Genomic DNA, 19,634 nt, shown 5'->3' on the forward strand with positions numbered 1-19,634 from the left:
ATATTACAGAAAAGCTGGAACTGGGGAATATGTACAAAGGGAAATTCAGCCGGTAACAAATAGCTGATTGGTCTGTGGAGTTATGGCTTCCTGCCTGCCAACAACTATGTGACTGGGTCCCATGTAGCTGAACAGCTTAAGGGTGTGAATTTTTGGACAGAAGCCATCACAACTCGGAAAAGAAAGGAGCTGTCCTTTCTCTGCAGTTAAAAAAAAAACCTCAAACCTGATGAAAGCCAATTTATTTCCCTTCATAGGTTGCTGTAAGCTGTGGATTTTTAAAATTGGTAAGTCAGAAATGTTAAGTGTGAATGAGTAATCCTGTGCCTCCTTCAAATGAGTGAAAATTTCCAGAAAAGAAATATCAGGTGTAGCAAATCCTGGCAAGCCAAAGGATCACACAGTGATACAGGAAGCTCTGAGGAAGGGTCACCAGACCCGAAACATTAACTCTGTTTTTTCCTTCACAGATGCTGCCAGACCTGCTGAGCTTTTCCAGCAACTTTGTTTTTGTTCCTTCTGGAATGTGCCTTTCAAAGGAAGTCTGGAGAAAGATGCAGTGGTTTGTGTTGAAGTTCATCCCGAGCAGCTCCACGACACGGGACTCTGTGCTCTACGGTCCGTTCTCCAGGACGCACATCAAGACAAACTTCAGCTGCGCCTGGAGGACCATCAACTTGGTGAAAGATACTTTTTGGTCTGCCCAAAACTTTTTGGTTTTCCAGAAGAAGGAGTTGACCCCGACTGAGTATTGCAGACTGGCACATTCCAAGGTCCAGGACCATGTGCTGAAGGACACACTAAAGCTTGGGGCAGCTGCCACCAAGGTGCAGTGGGGAAAGACCACCGTCTGAGGTCTTCCTGCTGAAGGTAAATGGGGGTCCATTCAGTTACCAAACTCTCCAATGCCTCAAATATATGTAATATTAGTATTGTATGTGTAAGAGAGGTCTTTGTTGTTTTTGGATAGAGTCAAAGGCCATTGTTTTATTTATTCACTTAATATGCAACTGCACAGAACTGAATTGCTTTTGTGACCATGTACTTACACAAAGAGATTTTTTAATGAAAGAAGTATATTCTTGAAACAAAAAAAATTAAGGATAATCTAGATGTGCACTAAGGATCCAAGGCAATGGGCCAAGTGCTGGAAAATGGGATTAGAATAGTTATATTGGGGAGGTGGTAGCCTAGTGGTGTTATCGCTAGACTGTTAATCCAGAGATTCAGATAATGTTCTGGGGACCTGGGTTCGAATCCTGTCATAGCAGATGGTGGAATTTGAATTCAATAAATATCTGGAATTAAGAATCTAATGATGACAATCTATTGGCCAATTGTCGGAAAAACCCATCTGGTTCACTCATGTCCTTTAGGGAAGGAAACTGCCATCCTTACCTGGTCTGGCCTACATGTGACTCCAGGCCCACAGCAATGTGGTTGACTCTTAACTGCCCTCTGGGCAATTAGTGGTGGGCAATAAATGCTGCCCTAGCCAGCAACACCCTCATCCCATGAATGAGTAAAGAAAAAAATATATAGTCGTTATTGAATGGCATTAATGCAATGGGTCAAAAGGCCTTTTCTCATGATGCAGATCTCTATTGCTGTATGATTTGCTTTGTCTTATACCATCAAAAAACACAAAATCTTACCAACACACACTTGGCATATACTTACTTCAGTCTAGTTTACAATATCTGCTGCTCATTATGCAAGCATTTCTTTATTAGGAAGACCAACAACAATTAGATAACCGTTTCATCACATATCTCCATTATTCTTTTAAATATCGCATGTGACTTAGTGGCCCTTGGTTTCATCTTTCCATTTTCACCTGCAACTTTGGGAATGCATTTTTTTCTTCCTCGGTGAGACTTTACACCTCTTCTCAAATTAGATGTCTACTCATTCACTTTTTGTTTTTAACTTTCTTTCTGTGCAGCTTGGTTTTAACATCTTTATATCATTGAGCACTTTTCCTAAATTTACAATGTAGAAACAGGGTATTTGACCCAATGAGTCCATCTTTACAGATACGTTTAAATAAAATTATTCACTAGCTTTCAAAACCACAACCAGTTCATTGTAATTGGACTTGGTATTCTGTACTCTTGACCACCACCTGTGCTTCCCCATCAGTCTTTTATTTACCAGCCTGCTACTTTCTAGTGCTATTGGTAAAATATTTGCACTCAAACACTGATTTGACTTTTTTTTCTAATGCTTATGCAAAGTCAGTATATTTCGAACTTTGTTTTTATTTCACATATCTAGCATTTCAATCCTTTTTTTTAAACTAACTCAATCAATCTTAAATTCTCTTCCCTTCAGCAACCCCTTGGGATCAGTCTTCCTTCCACTCCAGTTGGATGTGTTCTGAGCTGGCTGATAATTCCAACGCACAATCTGCAGATTCTGCTACATGCAATCTTTAAATGGTTACATAGATAGGTTGGTTGGACTCCTTCAGATCCTTCGACTTCATCACTGCAAGTTCCATCAAACTCTCTCTGCAACTTGGTGCCCTGTCCAATATGTTTGGTAACAAACAAGGGACTCCCATAACCTCTTCAGGGATGCTTGAGGACATCCCTGAATAGCTGTCCTCCTAGAAGTCTCGAGCCATGACCACATGTCCAAATCTGAAATTACTAGTTTATTATTGTTGATTCTGGGCAGCACGGCCAAATGAGAATTAAGGGACATCTGAACGGAATTCATATTTTCTTGGAACTAAACTGAAGTTGTTCCACCTCAGGATGTATTTCTATATTGAGAATCACATTAAGTTGATTTCATTTATCACCCTTAGATTTTAATTTTTATGCCCAACTTGCTATTGATCTGGAATCAAAATGAACAAAGAACCTTCATTTAAATCAGGATTATGTTGCAAAAATAAAAAGTCAGCAAGTAGGAATTACGACTACCCAGAATGCAGCCTTAAAGCTATTCAGACTTAACGTCCTTTCAATGCATCACCCTGTAGAAAGATATGGTAACCAGTGACAGGTTTGCCCAGAGCAACATTCAACATAAAAACCAGTATCAGTTCACTATTGATAGTGTGGCTGGACTAAAGATGTCAAATGAGATTATACAACAAATTCATTCAGTAGCATTGAACTGCATTAAAAAAAACTTCACAGCATTTACTGTATTGATATTAATTTGTAAAGCTTCGTCATAGAAAATGGATTACAATAAAAATAAATATTAAGTTGATTTCCTATTGCTAATAAAACCCTGAAGGTTATTATAAAACAACATTTCTTCTACACATATTGCAACCTTTTGAATATGGCTTCAAATTTGTAATTACAGTTGTCTTGCTTCAAAATTGCCATTAAGGCAATCCAATGTGAAATATATAAAACTGTGACCTTTACAAGGCATTTCACGGGAGACTTTATAATTCACTAATGACAACTGAAATACTAAAATATATTTTAATAAAGTACATTGAAATGCATGAATCACAGCAAGACAATGAATATTTTACTTAATTCATGCATCTGCCCTGGATGAAACACACGCTTTCCCATGACAATGATGGATTCTCCCATCACTTCAACAGAGGAGCATTAAGCCAAGCCTGATTTGTATAACTGATTGCAAATGCTACTTGTAAGTCAGTGTTGGCATAAACTGAATATTGTTGAAATGAAGAAAGACCACAGAGTACAATAGCAGAGACAGAATTGGAGATTCTTGTCCATGAACCACAGAAAAGCTAGCAAAGAAGCTCAGCAGGTAATAGAGAACACAAATGGAATGTTGGCCTTAATTTCAAAGGTAATTGTTATTAAAAATAGGGAGCTACTGCTAAAACCATACAAGGCCCTCATCAGATAACAGCTGAAACACTGAACAGTTTTGGGTCCGTTAGGAAAGATATACTGACTTTGCAGACAGTCCACAGAAGGTTCATTAGTTTGATCTAGGGCGTGGAGAAATTTTCTGAAGAGGAGAGATTGAGTAGATTGTGCCTTGTACTCATTAGAGATTAGAAGAATGAGAGATGACCTCACTGACACATATAACGTTCTTAGGGGCAAGAACAAAGTTGCTGGAAAATCTCAGCAGGTCTGGCATCATCTGTGAAGAAAAAATCAGAGTTAACGTTTCGGGTCCGGTGACTCTTCCCTCAGAACCAGACCTGAAACATTAACTCTGACTTTTTCTTCACAGATGCTGCCAGACCTGCTGAGCTTTTCCAGCAATTTTGTTTTTGTTTCTGATTTACAGCATCCATAGTTCTTTCGATTTTACACTGTCGCGACACAACTGCACACCAAATACATTACTTTGAATCAGATCAATCATTGTTCTGCTTTGTTGAACATGCAACGAACTGATGAAGGAAACAGTCCTTCATGCATTTTTGAAACAACTCTTCATTTTGACAAACATTGGCTGAGGCCAGATTGTCTCAGCACAACTAAACGTCTCCATTATTATGACTCCTATTATTGCGAACTCTGCAAATTACATACGACTCTCATTCGCAATTTCTTTACCACTGTTCACTGATCTGTAAGGGTAGTGGCTCTCTTATTTTTTGCTTATGTCAATTGAGACTGATTCCACTCTCGTAGTCCCAGCGATCAAACCTTTTCTTTCCATTGCTGTAAATGTGAATTTATTAAAACCGTCATATGGTTTCTCTTTTACTCTTGGTCCTGTACTTCTCACGTTTTTGGATTTTGAACTAATTTTGTTACTGAAGGATTTCTGTCAGATCATGGGGTAATCTCAGGAAAGCGACGAGGTAATGTGAACATTTCAGGTTGCGGAAAGCTGCACAGTCAGCATTGATTCTTATAGTTGTCCGCTGCTGTTCGATAATGACATGAACTAAATGAAGCAATTCATATGGTAAGAGCCAGAACTTCACCGTACTGTCTCATTGATTCTTTGAAACAGATTAACCTTTAATTGACAAGAAACAACATTAAAATGCCAATTTTAAAATGGTCACTGTGACTTATCCTATTAATCCTTCTGCTTCTTTGCAGTTGCAATTTTAACCTGTTCTTTTCAGCATGAAAGAGGATAGTAATTTATTAAAACATATCATGTCAGGCTCTGGTTAGATTATTGCAGTGTGACTGTAATTATGATCCACAAATGATAATGGAAAGCTGTTGTGCTTTCCTCGACAGATCACCATGTGTCTGGTTATCCACTGAGGGTAGGCTCCCAAGTCCAGAATAAATTTCAGGGCAAGTCTGAATCTACTCGGCTTGCTTTCTGTGCTTTAATTTTCAGGCAATTGCCCTTTTATTAGCTTATGGCCATATGAAATAGGAGCTGAGGTAGACCATTCAGCCCATCAAGGGGATAGCTAATCTGTGTTTCAAATTCCACAGATAGTAGGAACTGCAGATGCTGGAGAATCTGAGATATACAAGGTGTAGAGCTGGATGAACACAGCAGGCCAAGCAGCATCAGAGGAGCAGGAAGGCTGACGTTTCGGGCCTAGACCCTTCATCAGAAATATATTTCAAATTCCACATTCCTGTCAACCACTGATGGCCCTCAATTTCCTGGCCACAACCTGTCCATCTCTGCCTTGAAAACATTAAATGACCACCTCCACTACGTTTTTGGAGTTCTAACGTCTCACAACCCTTACAGAAAAAAAAACTCCTCACCTCTGTCCTGCAAGGGTGACACCTAATTTTAAAACAGTGCTGTCTACTTTTGGACCGACGCAAAAGATGAAAGATCCTTTACATGTCAACATTGTCAAAACATTTCAGGACCTGATACACTTCAATCAAATCACCTCCCACTCTTCTACATTCCAGCGAAAAAATAACTAACCTCTCCAATGTATCCTGATAAGACAACCCACTCAGTTCAGATATGAGGCAAAACTTCTGTCTGTCTCCAGAAGGAAGTCTGGAGAGTCAGTAAGTGGGTCGAGGAAAATGTTGGAGTGCGCAGGAGTGTAAGTATGAGAGTGTGTGCATATTGGGGAAGGGGGGGACTGGGAAAGTGAACAGAGAGAGCCAAAGCTATGTCGAGGGGAGGGAGGGGCCTCCCATTGGCACAGGGAGGCTGGGAAGAAGGAACCAACTCCTTCACCGACCTACAGCCCAGAGAGTTAAACCTAGTGGGCTACAAATTAGATGTAGGCCTCTCCTGCCACCCATCAAATCAGATTGCTGACAGGATGAGGCCCCTACTTTGACACATTAATGGCCTCAAAGGCCTCAACCGGTCACAGTTGGTTGACCCAATAGGTGACACACTTGATACCCATAAAATCAAGGCAAGGTAGAGTTGGATAGGCCAGCTGTATGTTCAATACATGTTATTCTGAGTAAAAAGGATCTAGCAGTCTTTAAAATTACTTTTTTTACCAGTTTGAATTCAAATTGCCTTTCTTAAGGGCAAGCAGGTACAGGCAAGAAGTGCTGGCCCAGCCAGCAACAGTAACATCCCATGAATGTATAAAAATAACCCCTGGTCTTACACATAATTTGAATTTAAAGCAATAAAACAAGCCTTTTACCATTTACACAGATTCACAACCCTTTGGGGTTCCTCTTGACCTCAGTCCTACATCTGCTTCCCATTATTTTGAGGCTATGCTCCCTAGTCCTAGTTTCACCTGCTAGCGGAAACAACCTCCCTGCCTCCACCTTATCTATTCCCTTCATAATCTTATATGTTTCTGTAAGATCTCCCCTCATTCTTCTGAATTCCAAAGAGTATAATCCCAGTCTACTCAGTCTCTCCTCATAATCCAACCCTCTCAACTCTGTAATCAACTGAGTGAATCTCCTCTGCACTCCCTCCAGTGCTAGTATATCTCTTCTCAAGTAAGGAGACCAAAACTACACACAGTACTCCAGGTGTGGCCTCACCAGGACTCTATACAGCTGCAGCATAGCCTCCCTGTTTTTAAACTCCATCCATCCAGCAATGACAGACAAAATTCCATTTGCCTTTTTAATCACCTGCTGCACCTGCAATCCTACTTTTAGCGATTCATGCACAAGGACACCCAAGTCCCTCTGCACAGCAGCGTGCTGCAATTTTTTACCATTTAAAACATAGTCCATTTTGCTGTTATTCCTACCAAAATGGATGACCTCACATTTATCAACATTGTACTCCATCTGCCAGACCTTTGCCCACTCACTTAGACTATCAGTGTCTTCTGCACACTTTGCTCTACCACTCACCTTAGTGCCATCTGCAAATTTTGACACACCACACTTAGTCCCCAATTCCAAGTCATCTATATAAATTGTAAACAATTGCGGTCCCAACACTGATCCCTGAGGCATACCACTAGCCACTGACCGCCAACCAGAAAAACACCCATTTACCCCTACTCTTTGTTTTCTACTGGTCAAACAATCCTCTATCCATGCCAATACATTACCTTGATACCATGCAACTTTATCTTATGTAGCAGTCTTTGGTGTGGCACCTTGTCAAATGCCTTCTGGAAATCCAGACACACCACATCCACAGGTTCCCCATTGTCCACCATGAAAGTAATGTCCTCAAAGAATTCCACCAAATTAGTTAAACATGACCTACTCTTCATGAACCCATGCTGGGTGTTCCCAATGGGACAATTTATATTCATATGTCTTGCTATTTCTTCCTTAATGATAGATTCAAGCATTTTCCCCACTACCGAAGTTAAGCTAACTGGCCTATAGTTACCTGCTTTTTGTCAACTTCCTTTTTTAAACAGTGGTGTCACATTGGCTGTTTTCCAATCTGCGGGAACCACCCCAGTGTCACTCAACCCGAAACATTAACTCTGATGCTGGCAGATGCTGCCAGACTTGCTGGGCTTTTCCTGCAATTTCTGCCTTTGCTCCTGGGTATTCTGTGTTTTGTATTCAGCATTTCAATGTCTCCCTTATGTACCAGGATTCAGTAGTCAAAATGTGGTCTGACCAGAGCACTGTACAGTTTGGTTATAATTTCCTCAACCTCATTTGATTATGTAGTTTAACATTATATTGGCTTTGATAATGACTGTTTCACACCAGTTGAACATGATTTGTGTAATGACAAGACTACCCAGACTCTTTCTACTTGATCCTTAACAATTGTAATAGATTTGTGCTCAACAAATGCTTATTCCCTCCACTCCTAAGTCAGAACGTTGCGATTATTTGCATTAGATTACAGTTTTTATTTGACAGCCAAACTTCAGGAGATCAGGATGCGCAAACCAGTGCTGTATCTGTTTTTAACCCAAACTAATCTGCTTGACAATGTCCAGGTGTCCATAATGCAGTGCAATTACCCTTTAGATTTAATAGTGTGAGTTTTTGCATGATACATGTTCCACTGCCCTTTACATGCTACGGATTTCATGAACTAGTCTGCCTCTAAGTGGAATATCTTTGTAGTCATCATCTATGGAGGTTAACACGAGGAACTGATTTATGCTATTTTTAATTTCTTCCTGAGACAGTTCCACCAAATTACAAAGAATGGATTTGATCTTTTATAGTCTGCACACAAGTAATTTATTTTAATGATTCTTACTGCTATTGAGAAGTTGACCTTTTATTTACCTCTCACCTATTCCAATGCTCATTAAATCTTTGTACCTTTTAAAGTAATTCTTCTAAACATTTGTTATGTGAGTTCTTATGCAACTCAGTATCAAATTGTGTTTCATAATGATCCTGTGAAGTGCTTTGGGACATTTCATTATGTTAGAAGAAACATATAAATGTAAGTTGTATTATTATTGGCATCAATTTTAATCATTGTCGACAGGACTCCTTACTTTTTACTCTTTCTCTCAGATATAAAAGGAGCCTAATTTTCCAAGTTTGATCTGGTTAATGTCAGATTAACATCGGCAACAAAAAACACAATTGCACCAGGTGTCAAAGAGCTTGTGGATGATGTTAACGCTGATGTTTAACTCACTCGCAGCTACTATGAGTAGTTTACAGGCATCAATTATTATGTTGCAAATCCCAACAACCGCAGTATCTTCCATTTCAAAACCATCACACCTCCAGCTATAAACAACATCATTATTTATTTCCAGTGCCAGGTGTAATCATCATGTGAAACAACAGTGTCCTGCCTCTGTTTTCCTTACAGTGTCCAAAATTTACCACCACCATTCAGAAGGAAGATACTTTAAACAGACTGACAGCAGAGAAAAATAAAATGGAAATGCACGTGTATTAACAGACTGGGCTGCAAGGGCAAGCACCATCATTTCTTTTCCATTAAAAACAGAACAATTCTAAAGGATTGATTAAGTAAATTATTGAAAGACCAAAGAACAACAGAAATTTGGGGTGGGATCTTTCTGCGGCCTGAACGACATGGACTAGATATTTTCTAATCATCTGTCCAGAGATGTTATGACACACCTGTGGAGCAAATGGACCTGAACCCAGGCCTCCTGGCTCAGAGGTAGAGACACTACCATTGTGCCAAAAGAGCCCTGTCAATGACAGGATCTGAGATGATAATGGGGGACAATTGTGTGAGAAGTCAGATGACATCTTTCTTGATGTCAGGAGCAAATGTTCCACATTCAAACAAGAGTTTCAGTTGCCCACATTCTTCCTGGGCAGCATTGAGATGTCTATTAATGGGGATTATTGCTTTTTAACAACCTCATTCACTGCAAATCTTATCTCATTAAATAAGCAGCTTCCTATTCTACGACTTGCCACAAGGGAACTAGATATCAACAATTCTTAACTAAAAATTCAGAGCAGGTACCTGTCAACACCATTTCGCTGCTTCCCCTCAGGGCTGCCATGTTAGACACCAGCAACAAAATGTCAAGGCACACTTCAGGATACCAGCCTCACACACCCTGTCCACATGCACTGACATCTGACATCTGCCTGTCTCTCAGAACAATAAGGTCACCGCTCCATTCCACACGCAGGACACTTGCGTATATTAAAAATATACTTCAGGGTTCACCAGCATCTAGCAGTGATATGTTTCATCACGGGCACATTATGCACAGGGTCTTGCAATCACAGATTGGACCAAGCTGAATCTCAGGGCTGCATAATTGGTCTCTCAGAGCTCACTCACTTAGCGCCTAGCTGCATGTTCACAGCACCCTATCTTGCCTTATCTCGCTGTGCCGTGCCTTCTAGTGTGATAGCACTGCAGCCAGAGCCTAAATGCTCACAACAACAAAAGCAGAAATTGCCAGAATTCCTCAGTTCACCAGACCTGAAATGTTAAATCTGATTTCTCTCCACAGATGCTGCCAGACCTGCTGAGCTTTTCCAGCAATTTCTGTTTTTGTTTCTGGTTTACAGCATCCGCAGTTCTTTCGGTTTTTACTGAATGCTCACAGTATTGCTGTATGGACTTGCAGTTTTGTCAGTTGCTTGTCAGCACTGATGAGTCCGGGGACAGATATCTGAGGGTATGCCTCAGTGAGATGTCAATCTCAAACCCAAAGCTTGTGCCAGCTGCCTGGACGGCAAATGCACTGTTTGATTTTTCAACTGAATGGCTATGTCTGAAATTATGAATGGGATAGCCCTCCGTCAACTCAACGGGGGAGGGCTGCTGTCACTCAGGTAGTCTCATAACTATCAGTCAGGAGCAGAGTCTGCACACAGTCCAGGGGCAGAACCACGGTCAGAAGTCTACTTAGTGCAGTCATGGTCAGGCAATACTTCCAACTACAGTCCAAGGGAACAGGTTACGTTCAACACTGTCAGGGCATTGAAACCAGTGGGGGAAATTCGCGTACTGTCAGGTTGGGAAACCAAAAGTGCAGCAATCTGGAGTCTGGACACTCCATGCCTGGGCTGTGCATTAGTCGATCATGGGGCTGAAGTGTAATCAGTCCTGGGGTCCATATGTTGATTGGTGGAAGGGGAATAGGTGAGCATGGGGTTGGCAGAGGGATGTTCTATGGCAATAGGGGTGGAGTCACTCAAGGCTGGGTGGGGAGAAGCAGAAGCATGGGGTTGGGAGTAGGACACTGATAGGGTGAGAGTCAAGGTCCAAGGGGAGTGAGCACTACAGAATGGAAGGCTGTGTGGAGGTGGTTATTGACAGTAACCAGCACAGTAGCTTCCACAAAAGAAGTGTACAAGAGACAGTGGTCATCATTAAAGTGTAACATCAGGGCTCAAGGCTCACAGGCAAAGAAAAATGTTGGAGGCAGAGTTCCACATGATAGAGGAATGAGCGGAAATGGGCTAGGTAAAAGGATACATGGATACTCTTGGTGGAGGAAGGAGTGCAAAATGGCATTCCTTAAAGCAACCTGTAACTAGGAATTGCCAGGGTCAGTGTCTAAGGTGTTAGGTTTATGGGAAAAAGCTCAGGCTCCATTTCTGTTGGAAAGCAGGATATTGAGAGGGCAAAGGCATCAATTACATACTTTTGCAATAATTTCATCACACACGTGAAATGCTTGCAGTGCGAAAGTGATTAGAGTTGAAATACTGGTCACAGGTAATGCCCACCATATTATTGGTCTTTGCAAATTGCACACTGAGATCTCAATGTAGCAGGCATTATTACCATCCACTTTAAAAGAGCTGGATTCTGGCCACAATGAGCACTTGTGATGCCTCCAATGGCACAGTGGGATAAGGAAACAATCCCCACTACACCTGCACTGAGAGTATCATGACGGACGCCACTACATGCAATAAGAATTTCCATAGTTAATGTGTGACCAAAGTGGGAGGCTTCAGACGACATGGAACAATCCCAACTGACTGCTCTTTGTTTGTTCACTCAGCTAGTGCAGCATCGTGACCAAGTAGGTAGCTATCCCAAGAGTGATGGGAACGTCATACATTGCTTTTGTCTTATTATATGGAGTAGTGTGTGTATGAAGGTATGTCAGCACTGATCCTTCTCTGAGCTAAGAACCTGTTCTGTTTCTTATGTTTTCGACAGAGTCCTTGTCAGTAGGAGCCATGGATCCACCTACAATGGGATTTTGATCATAGTGGCTATCTTGCTAGAAGGGTGAAGGCAGGAGAACAGATACAACAATGAGTCCTGGAGAGGCTGCATTCTGCTGTGAGGCTGAGGAGCACCCAGGTCAGGTGGAGGTCATAAGTAAAGGACTCTTTAGGATGCATTAGGGACAAAGCAGAGCCAAGGTATTCCGCAATCCAATCTATTTCTTGGTGATAAGCAAAGCACAGTATTGATGCAGCCTCTGTAGTTCCAGGGACAGAACTGTGCTGGTTGTTAGAGTGTGGCCTGAGGGCTGCAGGAATGGGAGGTCATTCTCTCCCAGTGGCTGTGAAAACAATAGCTGCTTTGAATTTGTCTGCAACTATCTCCTTCCAGGGAGCAATGGATAACCTGTGTAGTTGTGAATTCCCAAATGCATCAGGACAGTGACCAATGCCCAGGCAGTGGAATTCAGGAACATAATTGGGTTCACCAGGTGCAAGGTGTCATCGACTACACACAAGGCACTGAGAGAACCATATCGCAATGCTGTGGAATTTAACAACAGAAAGAGATTCCATTCATTAATGATCAGGTAACATGTAATCAAAGGTTCTACTTCCTGGAAGTGTGTGCCCACTAGCCTGGGAGCTTCCATGAATCCTAAATCCTAGAGGACTCTCATGTACCTGCTGTATTTGAGCATGCATTGGCATTACAAGACTGGTTACTGTAGGACAAGGCCTCCCACTCCAATCATGGCTGATGACACCATTGCACAACCTATTAGTTGACAACGAAGCACAGCTAGAATGCTGCCTGTGCTTTAGAACATAAAAACACAAGAACTAGGAGCAGGAGTAGGCCATCTGGCCCCTCGAGCCTGCCCCGCCATTTAAGAAGATCATGGCTGATCTTTTTGAGACTCAGTTCCACTTACCCGCCCACTCACCATAACCCTTAATTCATTTACTGTTCAAAAATTTATCTAGCCTTGCCTTAAAAACATTCAGCGAGGTAGCTTCAACCGCTTCACTGGGCAGGGAATTCCACAGATTCACAGCCCTTTGGGTGAAGAAGTTCCTCTTGACCTCAGTCCTACATCTGCTTCCCATTATTTTGAGGCGATGCCTTCTAGTCCTAGTTTCACCTGCTAGCAGAAACAACCTCCCTGCCTCCACCTTATCTATTCCCTTCATAATCTTATATGTTTCTGTAAGATCTCCCCTCATTCTTCTGAATTCCAATGAGTATAATCCCAGTCTACTCAGTCTCTCCTCATAATCCAACCCTTTCAACTCTGGAATCAACCCAGTGAATCTCCTCTGCACCCCCTCCAGTGCTAGTATATCTCGTCTCAAGTAAGGAGACCAAAACTGTACACTGTACTCCAGGTGTGGCCTCACCAGGACTCTATACAGCTGCAGCATAGCCTCCCTGTTTTTAAACTCCATCCATCCAGCAATGACAGACAAAATTCCACTTGCCTTTTTAATTACCTGCTGCACCTGCAATCCTACTTTTAGCGATTCATGCACAAGGACACCCAAGTCCCTCTGCACAGCAGCGTGCTGCAATTTTTTACCATTTAAAACATAGTCCATTTTGCTGTTATTCCTACCAAAATGGATGACCTCACACTTATCAACATTGTACTCCATCTGCCAGACCTTTGCCCACTCACTTAGACTATCAGTGTCTTCTGCACACTTTTCTCCACCACTCACCTTAGTGTCATCTGCAAATTTTGACACACCACACTTAGTCCCCAACTCCAAATCATCTATGTAATTTGTAAACAATTGTGGTCCCAACACTGATCCCTGAGGCATACCACTAGCCACTGACCGCCAACCAGAAAAACACCCATTTACCCCTACTCTTTGCTTTCTACTGGTCAAACAATCCTCTATCCATGCCAATACATTACCTGTAATACCATGCAACTTTATCTTTTGTGGCAGCCTTTGGTGTGACACCTTGTCAAATGCCTTCTGGAAATCCAGACACACCACATCCACAGGTTCCCCATTGTCCACCATGCAAGTAATGTCCTCAAAGAATTCCACCAAATTAGTTAATCATGACCTACCCTTCATGAACCCATGCTGGGTGTTCCCAATGGGACAATTTATATCCAGATGTCTTGCTATTTCTTCCTTAATGATAGATTCAAGCATTTTCCCCACTACCGAAGTTAAGCTAACTGGCCTATAGTTACCTGCTTTTTGTCCACTTCCTTTATTAAACAGTGGCGTCACATTGGCTGTTTTCCAATCTGCGGGAACCACCCCAGAGTCCAGTGAATTTTGGTAAATAATTACTAGCGCATTTGCTATTTCTCCCACCTCTTTTAGTACCCTGGGATACATTTCATCAGGGCCAGGAGCCTTGTCTACCTTTAGCCCCATTAGCTTGCCCAGCACTGCCTCCTTAGTGGTAATGATAGTTTCTAGGTCCTTGCCTGCTATAACCTTCTTGCCATTAATTTTTGGCATGTTATTTGTGTCTTCTACTGTGAAGACCAATACGAAATAACTGTTTAATGTCTCGGCTATTTCCTCATTCCCAGTTATTAAATTGACCTTCTCATCCTCTAAAGGACCAATGTTTACCTTTGCCACTCTTTTACGATTTACATATTTATAGAAACGTTTGCTACCTGTTTTTATATTCTGAGCTAGTTTACTCTCATAATCTATCTTACTTTTCTTTATAACTTTTTTTGTGGCTTTCTGTTGGCCTTTAAAGATTTCCCAGTCTACTAGTTTCCAACTACTCTTTGATTCTTTGTATGTGTTTTTTTTCAATCTGATACTAATAAAGCTTTGACCAAGCTATAGTGCAGCAGACTATAGGGGCTGTTGAAAATTCAGTTCCACTGCTTGAACTGGCTGGGTTGGGGGAGTTGCTGCAACATACTCCAGACAGAGTGGGGCACATCATTCTGCTGTGCTGTGCCTTGCGCTTCTGCAGCCACTAATCAGATGATGTGTTGGGTGGAGAGGAGTTAGGTGAATGGGAGCAGTCTTCCAAGGGAGAAGATGAGGACATGGAGGAGAAGGAAGCGCCCCTTGTGCATGACAGTGCTTTGGTGCATCAAGCACTACAAGCTAGACCGGAATTAATTGACTTAAATAATTAAATTCTGCAGAACCAAATTCTATTCCAATTACTGTGCATTGAAAATTGGATTTTCTCCACTTAAGGCTTTTATTTACAGGTGTACCAGCAGGTGGAGACTAGAATTAGAATAAAGAAATCCATGTTTGAACAGTACATGCAGCAGTTTGACTCCTTACTAAATCTTTTTGTTTCTTTACTAAAACTTCACAATGACAGTGAAGATGCTGACAAATAGGAAACTATGCTACCTGGTATCAAGCTTTCGGAAGATTGTATTTTTGAGAGGGAACAAAATTCAAGTGTACCCTGGTGTCAGACACACAAGAGGTGCTGTAGCTCGGGATAAGCAACAAAAAGGCCTGCAGGATATACACACTCTGTTCCCACCAAAATAACCCTCTGAAGAAAGAAAAATAATCTCAGATCAATAGGGAAAATTTTCTTTGAAAGGAACTTAATGCCAGATCTTTGATCAGGCACTATGGCTGCACAACTGATCAGGATTTTTTGTCTATACAAATCTGCCAGAATTCAATGAGCGTTCAAAATCATCATCTGTATTCCCACATTAACAGGGGTGACTGAAAAATTTTAAAAGTACAATGGCAGATTTTGCAATCACAGATAACTAAAGAAAGTTAGACCTTATGTGTTCACTAAGGACATGAAAAAGATCAGAAGATATTTTGAGACACTTACACCTGCAGGAATACAACAAAAGGTGCACAATTAACTATTTTATACCCAAGAAAACTAAACTCAGCAAATGAACTCTCTTTCAACAGACTAAGCAAGAAGCAAATGAGGCAAATGATCAATATTGCACGTGATTTGGCAACAAGCAACCAAATGTGACTTCAGTGATGTTGAATATAGAGTCATACAGCATAGAAACTGACATTTCGGTCCAACTCATCCATGCTGACCAGATATCCCAATCTGACCAAGTGCCATTTGCCAACATTTGGCCCATATCCCTCTAAATCCTTCTTTTTCATGTACCCACCCAGATGCCTTTTAAATGTTGTAATTGTACCAGCTTCCACCACCTCCTCTAGCAGCTTGTTCTATATATGCACTACTCTCTGCGTGAAAAGGTTATCATTCGTGTCCTTTTTAAATCTTTCCTCTCTCATTTTAAAGCTATGCCCTTTACTTTTAAACTCCCCTAAACTTGAAAAAAGTCCTTGGCTGTTTATCCAACATGTCAAATGGGAAATCAAAACAAAAATAATTGAAGGCTGCTTCTCAAGTCAACTGTGCCAGAAAGACAAAAAGCAGCATTGCTCGAGTCTGCCACATCAGTACCATTTTATGAGTCGAAAGGTTCTGAAGTAGAGAACAGTCACAAGCAAACTCTAAATATTCGTTGCTCATGTGCACTAGATGTGCACTTGCAATGCCAAGTGACACAAGGCTATGGGATTAGAATAGTTAGATTATTGTTTTTGACTGGCCTGGAAAACATGGGCCAAAGGGCCTTTGGTTGAACTATAGATCTCTATGATTCTATGGCCACCTACAAAGAATCTGAATGCGACTTGTTCAAAGCACTTTTCCACTATGGTGGTTCTTTCCCACAACAGACAGTACATACTGTTGTTGGCAAAGCTGATGGAATGCACAACCATTTTATTTGCATTCATCATTAATCAGTGAACTCAACAACAAAAATCAATACCATCAGAGTGGTGCCCCATGCACATGCTGCAACGAAAAAAAGAGAAAATGTAGCCAATGTAGATGCAGATGAGAGTAGATATACTGTTGGGCTCTCTTTCAGGCACTAAAACCTGCTATGTATGATGGTGACAACGTAAATGCCCTCATTGATATTGTAGCATCTATCAGCATCATGGGACAGAAAACAATCAACAAGCTGTCAGATTTCTCATCTCTACAAATCGGGTAACATGGAAAAGTTTCCACTTCACAGTGACAAACTCCTGAAAGCTCTCAAAACTTTTGAAATGTCAGTGCTCTTTGAAGTCTCTAGAACGAATGCTGTATTCTATGTCACATCTGAAGAATGTAAGACTCTCAATGACCACATTTCTTCTATAGATTATTAAATCCATGCTGTCTTCCAATCTGGTCAGTTTCTTGAAAAATGAAAATATCATTGGCCAAAGTTCTGCAAAATCCCCTTTTGATGTCAAAAGTCAGTCAAGTAAAGCAATAGAATATTAAATGTCAGATATGTTCTGATGGAAGGTTATTATCTTGAAAATTTACTTCTGTTTGTCTCCACATATGTTGCTTGACTTGCTGAGTATTTCCAATATTTCTTGCTTTTTTTTTCAGACTTTCAGCATCCACTACACTTGCTTTTGTAACAGAATGCTAAACCAGGTTTACAATTTGCATTTGTAACTGTATTCTGTATAATTCATAATCCTTGGCTCAAACAAAATGACAACTAGGGATAGGCAAGAAAAGCTAGTCATGCCATGACACACATACCCAAGAATAAATTTTTTAAAAACTTCCTAAATTGAAGGCACAGTCATCAGGAAGTAAATGCACTTCCTCATAATAGTGAACCTTACAGAATAGGGAAGCACTTCCTTTATCCCTATATTACTCCAATTCAAGATTTCATCCATAGTATTCGTAAATGTACCACAATTGGCTAAATTACCTCATTTCAAGAAACTCCAAAGATGTTTGCAAGGCTCCAACTCTTAATTGTTATGATTATGATTGTAATACACACTCTATATAATCCTTGTGAGGTAATGATTTGAAAGCATTATTAAGTACAGAATTAAATTCAACCGTTGACTTTCTAGTTACATTGTCATCAATTGAAAAGCAACTGAAAAAGCAATTAATTGGACAAGAAAATAAATTACTTAATCAATCTAATTTAGTTTAAAACTTACCTAAATGTTACTTTAGACTTTTGATTTTGCATCTTCACTTTATCAAGTAAGGCTGTAATGCATGCAATATCCTCAGTCTTAAAAAGACTGATCTGGGTTTGCAGCAGTACTATCCTAGAAAGGAAAACAGTACTGTTTGTGTAAAATATTCACGACTATCTCAGTAATGTTTCAAAACCTTAAACAGAAGATTGAACTCAAAAGATTTTGTAAGTGAATTTGGAGGCTCTTCTGTTCATCTGCAGTAACTTTTGCAGAGAAGCTACAGAAACTTTGATGCCCAGGCCATTGATCCAGGATTCCTACAGCTCTTCTGCTGCAGGTAGTGTGGAAGATGAAGAAAACCCCGAAAGAAATTTAACTTCATTAGTTCCTTTGCAAGCTAAGTTATTGCACTCTTAAAACCTACCTGCTGCAGGTGAGCAAATATGACTTATTATCAGGACTTTTTTGTAATAAAGCTTGATGCAAGCAATTTGCTAAAGTACATCATAGTTCAAATTTTTTTTCTGATATTTCTCCCCTATTTAGAAAATGAATAATTTTTTGTAATTAATCACTATGTATTTAGCAGGTTATATTTAACACCAATGACTGTCCACATACATCAGAGTCTTCAAATAGACATATGCTGACCACATACCAAGTAGTTGAGTGGACGATTGAGGTTAATAGATTAATTAATTGTCTGTGTAGGTATAAAAAGGGGAATGAGTGGGACAAATGTATGGAATGAGCTATATGACTGAGTAGCTAATAAACTCTATACACAGAGAAAGGTGCCTTGGTTTGTCTCATTGACATTGCCAGATCCAAATTGGCACAAGTGTAAAAATGTTATAGATGATTAATTAGTTTTGTCTGAATAAGCAGATCAATTTGAAAACATACTCATTTTTGATACAAGTATCACAATTTTATTTTTCAATAATGCTTGGATAATTTCCACTGTGAAAAAGATTTATAAAATATATCAAGTCTTTATGTAAACATATGCACACCTACATGGCATGGAGCAAAATGGAAGTTTTACATAAGAACACAAGAAAGGGGAGTAGCAGTAATGGATGATTTGACCTTTTGAGCCTGCTATTATTTACAAGTTCATGGCTGACCATCAACCTTACCTCAACTCCACCTTCCTGCATTATCCCGATATACCATAATTCTGTTAGTACATAAAATTCAATCAATTTCTGTCTTAAATGTATTCAGTGACTGAGCATCTACAGTTCTTTGAGGTCGAGACTTCCAAAGGTTCACAGTCAAAAATTTCTCCTCATTTCAACCCTAAATGACCAAATCTATACTCCAAGACTGTAACTTTGTTTTCTAGATTCACAAGCCTACAGAAATATTCTGTTGGCATAAAATTCTTAAGAGATTTTCAGGATAGATGTTTCAGTAGAATCACCTCTTATTCTTCTAAACCTCAAGGAGTATAGATCTAAATTTCTCAATCTCTCCTCATTGGATAATCACCATCTCAGAAATCAGCTATCGTGCAATCAGGTTGTCTCTCCTCAAGGTCAATTACATCCTTTCTTCAAAGAAGACACAAGTTCTTCGAATAGTCTACTTCAGGTGCAGCCTTACTAGTGCCCTGTCTAATTGTGCTAATACTTCGTTACTCTCCGTTCGTTGTGAGAAAAACTGACATACTTTCTGCCTTTCTAATTGTTGTTGTACCTGCATGCTAACTTA

At 40.4% G+C, this 19,634-nt stretch overlaps 1 protein-coding gene across 1 annotated transcript in view; it reads right to left on the minus strand.

Moving 5' to 3' along the window:
- LOC109927725 (cilia and flagella-associated protein 47-like) overlaps positions 1 to 19,634 on the minus strand; it is a 413,667-nt gene that overhangs the window by 244,564 nt on the left and 149,469 nt on the right. The window contains exon 41 of the mRNA XM_048603110.1: positions 17,931 to 18,044. Coding sequence (XP_048459067.1) covers positions 17,931 to 18,044 — 114 coding nt within the window. The remainder of the gene's footprint in view (positions 1 to 17,930; positions 18,045 to 19,634) is intronic.

The sequence above is a fragment of the Rhincodon typus genome, chromosome 11 (genome assembly GCF_021869965.1).
Source record: "Rhincodon typus isolate 14 chromosome 11, sRhiTyp1.1, whole genome shotgun sequence".
In the NCBI taxonomy this organism is placed as follows: domain Eukaryota; kingdom Metazoa; phylum Chordata; class Chondrichthyes; order Orectolobiformes; family Rhincodontidae; genus Rhincodon; species Rhincodon typus.